We start from the raw sequence: 12,237 nt of genomic DNA, 5'->3' as shown, positions 1-12,237 counted from the left end.
TTGCAATTTCTGTTTGAAATGTTTTCTATAGTTCTTTCATTTCTATATTCAAATATTTCATCCAATGAGGCTCACAAGAGACTGATTTAATTTTATTTTGCCTTTTTCCCAGGCTGCTTCACCCTGAAAATTTACAGCCATTAATAGGCAAGGTCACCTCTGAGATGTCCTTTTTAATTCCAATTTCGTAGGTACTTCAGTCTCAGTCTGCTCCTCAGAAAATACTCACCTACACAGCTTAAGGCTTATTTTCACAAAGTTTGAAGAAAGATATTTGACCCTATTGAACGGCACTGCCCTCAGTGTTACATGGTGCTTTATGCCTGATATTTTTACTCAATAGTCCATTAAAAGGTTAACCGATGGCATTTCACCTTTCCATGTATTGCAATTAAATATTTCTCTATACTGTTATAATTTTAAGTGTTGTTAAGGCTCTCACCAGTTTAGTCTCTTCTGGGGTTATAGGTCCATTTTTATTCGATCACTTTTATTCCGTTTGACTGAATAAATGGTAAACATCGCACTTGACACTGACCCGCATTGCTGTTTACCACCAATTTCTGGTTTAAATGGGTGTGCTGGCGCTGTTTGCTGTCTCAGCAAGCCAATCTCTATTGACCGTTGCCAGGCAACACAGACGCACCTGGAACATTTCCCATAGAAACTTATCAGGAAGTGTTCCATTAAACGGGCATTAATAAATGTGGTGGTAAAACGGATTGTGTTCTTTTGAATGGATAGCTCTTATACATTCTTTGCAGAGATGAACAAAAGTTTAACTGACAGTTTATTTGTCCAAATACTGGACATTGTTACAAAGGAGTCGTCTGTAGTATTAATTCTACAAGATTATTCATAAATATATATATTTTTTCATTCATTTTCCATACCACTTATTCTCATGAAGGTCACAGGGGGTGCTGGAGCCTAGCCAGCAATTGACAACAGGCGGAGGACACTTACTTTCATTTTTCATATTTTTTGTCTATTTATCTGTTTAAATACCATGATTCATATGGTAATATTACTTAATGTTTCATACTCAATTATGTGGAGGAGTTGGTTTTCTGCAATTTTTAATGATTAACAGCCTTATAAATAAACCCAGGGGTCAATTTTCAGTCAGTTTACTGTAAAAATGTGCCCATGTGTATGGTGGTATGGTGAATCTCATTGATTTAAGGCATTAGAAAATATGGCTCTTAACCTCAGATTGGTCGGCCAATCCAAATAACTGCGACATTATGATCGATATCATACTCAAGGCAGTAAACAGACCCGACTCAAGGATACTTTTTGCACATTTGAGCTCTCCGAAACAAACATCCTGGCAGCGTATGAACTAAAGTACTTTTGTAGATCACATTTAAAAGGGTTTGTAAGGATGGACGGAGGTATGGAATTTGTTATGCTTTTTCTTTTTACTGCCCTTGGACGTGAAAATGCTTGCCTAGTGAGATCCAGTAGATTTTTTTCCAAAGGAGGAATTGATTTAAACCCTTTCCCAGCCTCTTACTTGAGTTTTTTTTAACTCAATAACTGCTTTCTCATCTTTTAGGCTCAAGAGTCTAACATGCAATATCCAATTCGATCGCTGAGTCAAACTGAGTTTGAGATGATAAATACATACGTTTCAATCATATTCGTTTCCCCCTTCACGAGGCTTCATAGAACCTTAACTCGTTGATAACAGATGTCAATCTCTGTTGTTTTTTTTTTTTTAGGAGGCATCCCATTTATCCTCACTGGTGAACTTTTTGAACAGTCCTATAGGCCTTCTGCATTCATGATTGCAGGCATTGTGAACTGGTTGTCCAACTTTGCAGTGGGGCTCCTATTTCCATTTATACAGGTAAATCACTTCTTTACTATTCAATGTCCATATCTAATCTGGTTTAGAAAGATTAGTTATTGTTGTTGTTTCTTTTGTGGTCAAACAAATCATGAATCTTGATGGATTCCATATACCAGTTCATAAAATGACAAGAATAAAATTGTTAGATTATATAATTTTAACATAAAAATACATGTTTTGCATACATGATCTTTCACATTAGACATGTGGAAGTTTGGTATAAATCTATCACCATATTGTATCACCTACAATAACACTCCTCTTTAGTCTATCTTTATATATCTGGGTCATTTCACTCACAATTGGTGCTTTTTCCCTAAATTATCAGGATGAAAGTGTTCTTTGTTTTACACAGAAATCCACAGATGCTATTTAATAGGGCCAAAAATACAATTTAACACATGCATAAACCGCATCTTTATTGGATGTAAATCCAATGGTAATACATTGCATTTTATGTGGCTCTCATTATATAAGCAGTATTGCAACTTTATGGAACCTTTATATCACTTAAGTATGGAAATTCTGACACCTCAAAGCTGAACTGTTTCAGTTATGGTAAAGTCTTTGGAGAGAGAGGCTGAATTTCAAATAGGATCGAATATAAAAGATTTCAATTGTCATGGAGGCCTCGAAGAGTGAAAAGCATGCATATAATTGAATGTTCTTATTGTGGGAATCAAGTGTTCGGACTTGCAATTTCTGGCAACTTCAGACTGCAAGGTCAGTGTCATTCATGTACTGTCCTTCATGGCAACTTGTTAGCCTATTCTTACTTAGTCCCCAGGCAATTGATGCCTGTTTGTATTGTACTGATGTACGTGACAAAAACTGAAAGAGGACGAGTCACAGCTTTATATTTCATATATACATAGGTATGAAATGATAGCATCAACAGTCTAAAGTAGTGTTTTTTAACCTTGTTGGAGGTACCGAATCCCACCAGTTTCATATGCGCATTCACCGAACTCTACGTTAGTGTAAAATAAAATTTTCAAATTCAATTTTCAATTTCAAGATATGTGAATCCATACATGAGAATCCATATTGTAGATATTCGTCCGACATCTTTCTTATTTTGCTTGACATAGTATGGGTTAAAATATCTCCTCTCATCTCATTTTCTGACCCGCTTTGGCCTCACTAGGGTCGTGGGGAGTGCTGGAGCCTATCCCAGTTGACTTCAGGCCAGAGCCGGGGGACACCCTGAATTGGTAGCCAACCAATCGCAGGGCACAAGGAGACAAACAACCATTCACGCTCACAATCATACCGAGGGGCAATTTAGAGTGTCCAATCAGCCTACCATGCATGCCTTTGGAATGATGGAGGAAATATATATATATATATATATATATATATATATATATATATATATATATATATATATATATATATATATATATATATATATATATAAATTCAATTGCTACTTTAAATTGTAATATCATGAGCTGATGATGATTAACCACAGTTTTTGAAAATCAATTCCCATCAGACTTGAATCAGGAAAGTACCTTATTGGTCCATTCGGTCAAGAAAGTTGGGGAAGTCTTAACCCAAGGTTGAATCTCTGAAAATACTTGGGGGTTAACAAAGTGCTCTCCTACTTGTCGTGGTTGCTAGGCGACAAGACGTGAGTTTCATGAAACAAGGCATGTGTTACCAAATGTATATTTAACCTATTTGATTCCCTCTCACTTCAGATAAACAATGGCTAGGATGAAAGGGCCTGAATGGACAGACAGGAACTTTAGCAAGAGAAGTTGTCCTTAACAAAAAGTATATTTGCAAAATAATTATATAAATGCACTTAATGATGCATTAGAATTTATATCTTTTTCATTAAAGGATAAAGCAGCGGCCCGAGAGCTTGAGTGGTTAGCACGTCGGCCTCACAGCTCTGGGGTCCTGGGTTCAAATCCAGGTCGGTCCACCTGTGTGGAGATTGCATGTTCTCCCCGGGCCTGTGTGGAAAAATTGACGTGTATTGTGTTTTTATAAAACGGACCTGTTTGCTCTGCGCAACAGAGGCAACATTTCTCATCAAAGAGCCATTTCCTTTTAACCGGCCAACATCTAAAACTTCCGGGAATCCCGTTGGGGTGCAGATCCCTGGTAAATGTTTCTCCCACCCCAGCATATAGAACTTTGAACTTGTATTTCTTCTTCTCAACTGACTGATACCCACGAACAATGAGATATAATATTTTTATATTGCTGTAGAAGCTCTGCACTAAATTATGCTATATAAATTAAACCTCCTTGTTCATTTTAATTAAAAATTGCAGCTACCCATACAGCTCATATCTCTCGTTTTTAGTGAAGTGATTGATTGAAATGTAAATGCTTTCTCTTATCACATACTTTATTAAATAAGTAATTAAATGTAGTATGTATTGTCAAATCTTCTGCGTCTCTTGATTCAAATAGAAAATGATTGTCATCATGGGTTTTATGTTTGATTGTTTACACTATATGGTTCATGTTGGATATTGGGATTGGGATTGGATAACTTTATTCATCCCGTATTCGGGAAATTTCATTGTGACAGTAGCAAGAAGGGGGGAATGCAGATACAGAAAAAAAAACACAGTTACAAGTTAGACGGTACAGTCGCAAAGGCCACAGAACAACAAGCAAAAGCACAAAGTACAAAGCAAAGCAAAGTAAATGGGATCATTAAGAATCACCAAATCAAATCATCAAGACAGAAAAGCAGCAAAAACACAAAACGAACAAGAGTGGACGGAGCTACCGCCACCGGCTGCCACTTGTAATGCGCCATCTTGGTTATAAATGTTAGATTATTTGTTGGCGGAAAGCTATAATTTGTTTGTTTGATGTGCTTGGTCTCATTCTTGCCTGTTGCCATGTCAGGTTTTGTGTTTTGGTTTGTTGCTCGGTGTTTCTTATTCTTGTGCTAACCAATTCAGGTCACCTGTCGTTGCCTCCTGCTAGTGTGTTTGTGAACAAACACACCCCTCGGTCTTCTCTGTCTTTCCTGCTTAGCCGGGTGTATCTCATCTTGTTACCTGTCTATTTAAACTCCCAGTTTTTGTTCACTCTGCCTGGTCCATTATCAGCTACATCTGTTTGTTTCCTGTGACCCCATCCTGCCATGTTCTTGTTTTCTTATCTTTACATCTGCCTGTAAATTGATATGAAAAGTACTTTATGCCAGCTGACTTCTTAGTTTGAAAGGTTAACTGCAAGCATAGCAACTATGGTAGAGTACTAAAAAATGGCAATAATGTGGAGGTATTAGTATTGAGCAAGATACTGAGGTTAGTGTTGCTTTTCCGGATGCTGCCCTATCAGCAGATGAATTGAGGTAGCAATTTCAAAGAGCTTTGACTGCCTTCAATGTGGAAAAGCACTATGCAAGTTGAAGTGGCAGCCAAATCACAATTTTACCGTTAACTGAGTGTGCCAGCTTTAAATCAACAATCATGTGTCCAATCATCCAGTCAAGGGTCCATCATATCTTGATATGATTTAAGGCGAGCGGGCACAAGTGTTTTGATGTAGTAAACCTTACTGATAAATGACAGGCCCCAGTCTAAACTGAACAACATATGTTTCTAATGTATAGAAGTGTGTGTTTTAGGGGCAGAAGATAGGAAAGAGATGACACTCTTGCAGTGGTTGTGACGGTGTAGACAGATGGATTATGTTCTGTTCCTTCAGGCAGGTGTTTTTCTCCATTTTTTTAATTGGCGGTAGAGCTGCATATTTCCTTTATTGTTGAGCTTACTTTTTTTTTAAAGCACTACTTGGCCCACAGTCACAACATCATCACTTTACCTTCTGTAGACCATGCTGATACTTAAGTAGTAAAGTTTTTCTAGTCGCTCAAGTGCATATCTTATTTTATTTCTGAATATGTGTTGAAGGTCGGTAAAGGCTTTAGGCTTTATTTAAGATTTTATCCTTTATTAAAGCTGTCACAAACTGTAAATGCATGCCTTCAAGGATGCAAGGGTGCACTATATTTACGTCAAAAGTAATTAATAATAATAACTCGCGGCTGTCAGAGAACGTAAGGCTCCTCCAAAGAAAATTGCATGGATAAAAAGCCCAATGGACGAAAAGAACAAATTGCGGCTGGAACATAAAGCTTGAAGGATGAATGCTTTGAGCAAAAAATATAGGAAAAAAACCCTCTTAAAAACCCCATTGTAAGTCATTCACCCCATGAAATTGATGGGGCGTCAAGTTGACTTGTATTCTTGTATGCTTTGCTATGCATTTTAAGATAGAAGCCTGTAAAGTTAAAGCGTTATAAATGAAAAATTTGTTTGGAAAAATTAGATGGACACTTTTGACGAACTAAAATATAAGTCCACCGCTTTGTCTGCCGGAAAATATTTAATTTGACCCATTGAGTTGTTTATTTACAGTTTATCTGTTTCTTGCTGAACAATTCCTGGCCCAATTTTGCGGCGTTTGACTCCATTTGAACCAATAATACGGCTCGTTACCTTTCAGGATGCATCTTGGATGTTCTATCAGCAGTCCAAAAGAGACAGTGTTGGCAGACAGACTTGCGAATGGTGGTCATGATGTAGCTGTGATCACACCGTTGTTGACAGGCCATGTGTTGTACCTTCCACCACCAGGTTGCATCTAACACACTTTCATGTCTATTTTTGTCAGTGATAGGTGGAAAACCGACATAATTAATGTGATGCGCCAATAACTATGATGGATTCTTTACTCTGACGGATGTTTACTGAAATGTTGACATCTTATGTCACCCGGCGAGGAAAAGAAAGATCGTTGAAATGAGACAGATAATTCAACCGTACAAAGTACTAGATGTAGTAGGGCCTTACACGATGGCATTGTGGGAAAAGGGAAAGATGAAGAATGTTTGGCAGAAGTGCCTTAGGTGTGAAGGAGTGGTTCAAGGTTATTTTAGGCCAAGCAGTTTGTCAAAGTTTGCAATGTCAGAGACACAGATCATATCTGAAACCGTAGCTGACCTCTGATGTGACACCTGAATCAGCATTTGTTTCACCCCCACAAGTTCAATGCTGAACTCTATGTAGAAGCCAATGAAGCAATGTATTAATAATTATCTTTTATTCTCTTTGAATCCCTAGATCACTTCCCACCCTTGTAAGTATCATATTCAAAATGCCTAAATATCGACACAGATAAACAACGATAAACCCTTGTAAATCCATATTTCTACACTATTTGGAGCATTGGCGCTAGAAGTAATCTCCATTTTCCTCCTCACAGTTTCACTTCTCAAAATAATTTTTAAAAAAGACGTCTATTATTTCAAACTAAGTTGATGTATACAATTTATCAGAGGGTGCAATCTGAAAAAACAGCAAACAATGTCGCATTTAATACAGTAAATGTACTTCTCCATTTCCTATTTTGACTCTTAGTATTTCACAGTTGCTGCAGAGCCCATTAAGACAATGAATTTCCCTTTCCTCATAGTACAAAACAGCACATCCCAATTGGGACCAGTAGGATACGCTAGCATCACTATCATCACACAGCTGCCAGATGTGAAAGACAACAGCTTGCCGGGCACAAACAACAAAAAGAATCCCCTCCCAAACACAAACACTAAGTGTGATGAGACCAATCTTATCATGGAAGCCAGGTTTGGTTCTCCATATGCACAGATGTTGCATCCCTCGAAGCTCACGAAGATTTATTGTTGTATTCACAATAAGGGTTGGGAGTATTTCTTAAAAATATAAAAGAACATTAGCAATATATTGTTAAAGACCGACCTATTAAGTGCTTGTGTTTTCTAATGATCTGAAATGTGAATACATAATCTTTCAACATCTTTAATGTGGACATAGCAATATTTTCTTTTAAAAAAAGATAAACAGAGCTAATACAAAATATTTGAATAATTAATTTTGGACAAACACCTATTTTCAAACAGATAAACAGTACAAGTTTAATTAGCAGCTCATGCAATGAAGGCAACTTCATTACGTGAGCATTTTATAGCCTCATTACAGACACAATTACATTGGGGCTGTATAAACAAATATCCTTGTTATTTTGTATTACGATAGAATAATTCGCTGTCATACTTATCTGAGACAATATAGTACAATATTTGAAAAATATCCTAATGCTTGCCATGTAATGTATGGCCTCTGATACGTACATAACAGTGATTCTCAGTGACTGCATCCCCCCCTTACCAGACTCAAAGGATGTGACAGAAAGGAAATAATTGATAAAACTCCTAAAGAGCCCAGTGTGTATATTTTCAGTGATTCTCTTGTCATTTTGTTTGCAGTTCAGCCTTTAAGGCACCAAAGCGCCATCGTTCAGTAGTCCTCCGCCGGGATGCTGCAAATCCCAAAAAAAAAACCTTGCACATGCATATAATCCCCTACAGTGACAGCGTACATCTCAATCACAGATTATAACTAAGTGCTGCCCCTGAAAGCAAATAGTTTAACTGCCCACAATAGGCATTTACAAGAGCAAAATGTGTTTTTATCTGCCCTGTCTTTTCTAAGAACCTCCCCTGGGTCCTATGCTGAGCCAGCAGGGCTTTTCGATTCTATCCTGTCAGGTTTCTTCGTGTTCCATCTCGTCCTTTGCACATTGTCCTAGACCGTTGGGTTCCACCCTCACCTCTGCTCTGCAATTCTATACCCTGCTCTTTGTGTCACTCTTCACACAGTGATGGCTACGTTCCCCCAACTTGATCTACGCCAACATTAGTTAACCCAATACGGTAGTCAATCCTCACTATACTTGGCTAGCAAAATCCCTCCAATGCTTTACTGGTGACACGATGACACACAAACTAAGTGAAGACAAGGTTGTCATGCTTGAAAATGAATGACTCATCGCTTACAAAAGCTAGAAGAGAGAGGCAGTGTTTTTTGTTTTTTTTGGTCTAAATTTGCAGATGATGATTACGTCACAGTCCAAATGAAAAGTAGGTCAGGCCCTTTGCACAATGTTGTTTATCGGGCTTTTATGAAATTCGCCTACCATACGGAGACTGTGTCAGAGGCTAACAGCCAGAGTGACATAACAGCCCAAGCACTAAGTAGTTCTTCATCGCGGCCGTGGTTATTTGGACTGCCCATTACTTCTAGTGGGTGCTCGGTGCGTGCATGGTTGTGTAGTTATGATGGGTCCTGCAAGCTGACTAACGAACAGAGAGCACTTTTTAATCATTGGAAAAATACTGCCCTTGAATAAGCACTCAGGGCACAGTTGTATGTGTACTATATGCCGAATTCATCTCACTTAAAAACCTTAGCTTCGATTTTCCAATTGAATTTCACTCAAGCCTCAGTGGTCTAGTAGTTCGTTGTGTAAATGTCAAGGTTTGGTAATTCATGAGCTGAAGCCGGATGTCCATTTTCATCCGAAATCGAAATCACATCAAAATCTACGGAAAAATTAATAATGCAAGGGGCCAACTTGACATTCTTACACTTTAACTTTTAAACAGAGGACTGGAATGTTCGAAAAAAAAGACAGGTGTTCAAAAAGGATTTTTATAGACGGCCCCCAAGTTTGGACAGTAATGGGCTGTAATATACATTTCTTGTTGCTTTCATTTCATTCCATTCTGTATTTTTTTTAACTCATTTTTTTCTCAATTTTTATAGGAGTCTCTGGATTCATTTGCATTTATGGTATTTGTGGGCTTCTGTGTGGTGGCATCAATCTACCTCTTTTTCATCCTTCCTGAAACCAAAGGCAAAACATTCATGGAAATAAGTCAAACTTTTGCCAAGATGAATAAAGTCCCCATCCCCTCCATGAACCATGAAATGAAAATTGTTCTGTGTTCTGATGGGGAGAACACAAAGGAGGAACATGCCTTCAAAATGGAGAGTTCCTTTTAAATCAGTGTGTGTTGTTGTGATGACCTTTGAATAGGGTACAGAACAACACAATTATTTGTACATATATAAATATATATTTATCTTTGATAATTTGTTGTGCTAAATTAAATGTTTAATATTGTTTTTATATATTCGTACCTTTCTATCCTGTACATTGCAAATATGTGTGATTCATTAACTGACAAAAATAAATAACATTTGTGAAATTGTTTTTGTAAGTAATTTGGACAGTGTTTTTTCCTCAAAGTAATTGTTTTGCTTTCCCCCTGACTGTGTTTTCACTTTTTCCTAGTATTTTCCCATAAGTTTATTTTGGGAAATTGAGAATTTTCTCTCATCTCATCTCATTTTCCGAACCGCTTTATCCTCACTAGGGTCGTGGGGGATGCTGGAGCCTATCCCAGCTGACATCGGGCCAGAGGGGAGGCTCCCACATTCCAAAGACATGCATGGAAGGCTGATTGGACACTTCAAATTGCCCCTAGGTATGAGTGTGAGCGTGAATGGTTGTTTGTCTCCTTGTGCCCTGCGATTGGCTGGCCACCAATTCAGGGTGTCCCCCGCCGCTGGCCCAAAGTCAGCTGGGATAGGCTCCAGCACCCTCCGTGACCCTAGTAAGGATAAATCGGTTCAGAAAATGAATTAAAGAATGAATGAACTCTACTAAAGTTCATTCAGTCAAAGAGGGATGCTATAGTTACTAAAGCACCCCTCTTTGAGTGTAAAGATGCAGTTTCATTGTAGTATACACATACTGTTTTATAGCATCAAGACCACAAAAATCATGAGTATTCTATGTCATCGTCAAAACATGGACATTGAGTTGGGAGGATAAACCACCATCTTTTCCACATTCAATACGGTGGGACAGTGTGGGCGTGGTTACGCCTATTGGCGACCCAGCTGCACATGCGCAGTATCTGGTCCTTAAGAGCAGCGTTTTTGTGCCGATCGACGACTAGCAAGCACGACGAGGTAAGGCGTAGAGCAATTTACTCGCTTAAGTGCATTTTTTATCACGCTAACGGCAGATTTTTTAGGAATCAATTGAGCCAAAAACGCCAAAAGATCTGTTAGTTTAATGCCAGGTTGAACACACCTTCGGCAATTTAAGTTTGGGCTACTTTTCCCGACCGGCTGTGTGCCGAATGTGACTAGTTAGCTTAGCATTAGCGTCACGATGACGGTTCCCATATGACTTAAAGTATGTTGTCCGTTTTCTCTCCATTATTGAGTCATGTAGTCGTGGGTCTTTTTAATTTAATCAAACAAGGCCGAGACATCAACGGACAGTTTGCTGGGTAAGGGCTCACTCAAAAATAACTTCCAGAGGCACGATTTAACTCCTGGTGTGTAGTAAATGATAGTTTTCACTCCGAATACTAAACACCCGTTTCCAATTTGTAGTTCTGTTTTCACCAAAAATCATTTATACAAAATTTGTTAAGCCAACTTTCTCCTAGTTATTGACGTTAATGTTTAATTACCTTGTCTGGTAAAGGGAAAATAGCAAGGAGCACTCAAACTTATTTTCATTCTTTGTCTTAATCGTTTATTAAATTTCTTGTAAGATTTCTCTTTCCTGTATTAATTGTTTGTCAACTCACAAATAGCATAGTTAAATAAAATATTCCTTTTTTAGTGCCAAGAAACAGCTCTTCCTGGGTGCCCAGATCACTCACAACCTTGGGGTTACAGGAGATGAGACTGGTCCAGATCAAGGTAAAACTAGTTCCAACAAAAAAAACCTAAGCCTATCTTTTGAATCTCCAGTCTCTATATATGATAACGTTTGCTTTTTTTTTGCTCGCATCAGGCCCGTCCGAGTCTGGAGGACCAGGTGATCTTCCCAGGTTGCCCACTTGCATCACATCGCATCTCTGAACTCTGGCAGTCTTCTGAGAGGTCAATTTATTTGTTTATTGTAGAATATACAAGTATTCATCCAAAAACATTACCTCATGTAACTCAATTTGAAATCAGGTTTGTGAGGTTTCACTGACTAGTTGCAATTTTCTTAGAGTTCTGTGGCTCATGGTGGCAAAGTGAGACCCCCAAGGTAAGAATCTTATTTTTATAGATTTAAGCCAACAAATAAAGGAGATTTGAGCAGCAATTGTCTTTTTTAAAACACTTGGTGAAAAAAGACCTAAAAGCCTTTCATGGGTCTTTTTTTTTAAATAAAATTGTTCTATTTCCTAAGTATTTTGTTGAAAAATTATTCTAAGTGTAAAATTCTGATTTCATCTGCAATTTTTTTTGACTAAATGTTTACAATTTTTTTTCTAAGTGCTTTGAATAAATTTTATTCTAGTGTAAAAATCTGTCTGTTTAAGAACGTCTATAGAATAAAATTGTTAAAATATTTCCAAAGTGTAAAAAGCTTTTTTTTTGTCTGCAGGGTGAAAGACATATGGACCACATCAACTCTTCAATGTGATTCTAAGTGTTAATAAAATTTTGAATACATCATGTTACTTGCATTCTTATTAGGTAAATGAGGAATATGAC

At 37.8% G+C, this 12,237-nt stretch overlaps 1 protein-coding gene and 1 long non-coding RNA gene across 4 annotated transcripts in view; both read left to right on the top strand.

Moving 5' to 3' along the window:
• The window catches only part of slc2a9l2 (solute carrier family 2 member 9, like 2), a 35,961-nt gene extending 26,024 nt beyond the window's left edge, over positions 1-9,937 (top strand). For all 3 annotated transcript variants that reach the window (XM_077603073.1, XM_077603071.1, XM_077603072.1), the window contains 2 exons: positions 1,728-1,855; positions 9,487-9,937. In XM_077603073.1, the coding sequence (XP_077459199.1) occupies positions 1,728-1,855; positions 9,487-9,726 (368 nt within the window). In that variant the 3' untranslated portion in view covers positions 9,727-9,937. The remainder of the gene's footprint in view (positions 1-1,727; positions 1,856-9,486) is intronic.
• Positions 9,938-11,551: 1,614 nt separating this feature from the next.
• Positions 11,552-12,198, top strand: LOC144075734 (uncharacterized). Its single transcript, XR_013300619.1, has 3 exons — positions 11,552-11,631; positions 11,748-11,785; positions 12,128-12,198. It is a non-coding gene; the product is annotated as an uncharacterized LOC144075734 (long non-coding RNA).
• Positions 12,199-12,237: the final 39 nt, after the last annotated feature.

Source organism: Stigmatopora argus, chromosome 6 (genome assembly GCF_051989625.1).
Source record: "Stigmatopora argus isolate UIUO_Sarg chromosome 6, RoL_Sarg_1.0, whole genome shotgun sequence".
Lineage (NCBI taxonomy): Eukaryota > Metazoa > Chordata > Actinopteri > Syngnathiformes > Syngnathidae > Stigmatopora > Stigmatopora argus.
This window is presented reverse-complemented; position numbering and strand designations above follow the sequence as displayed.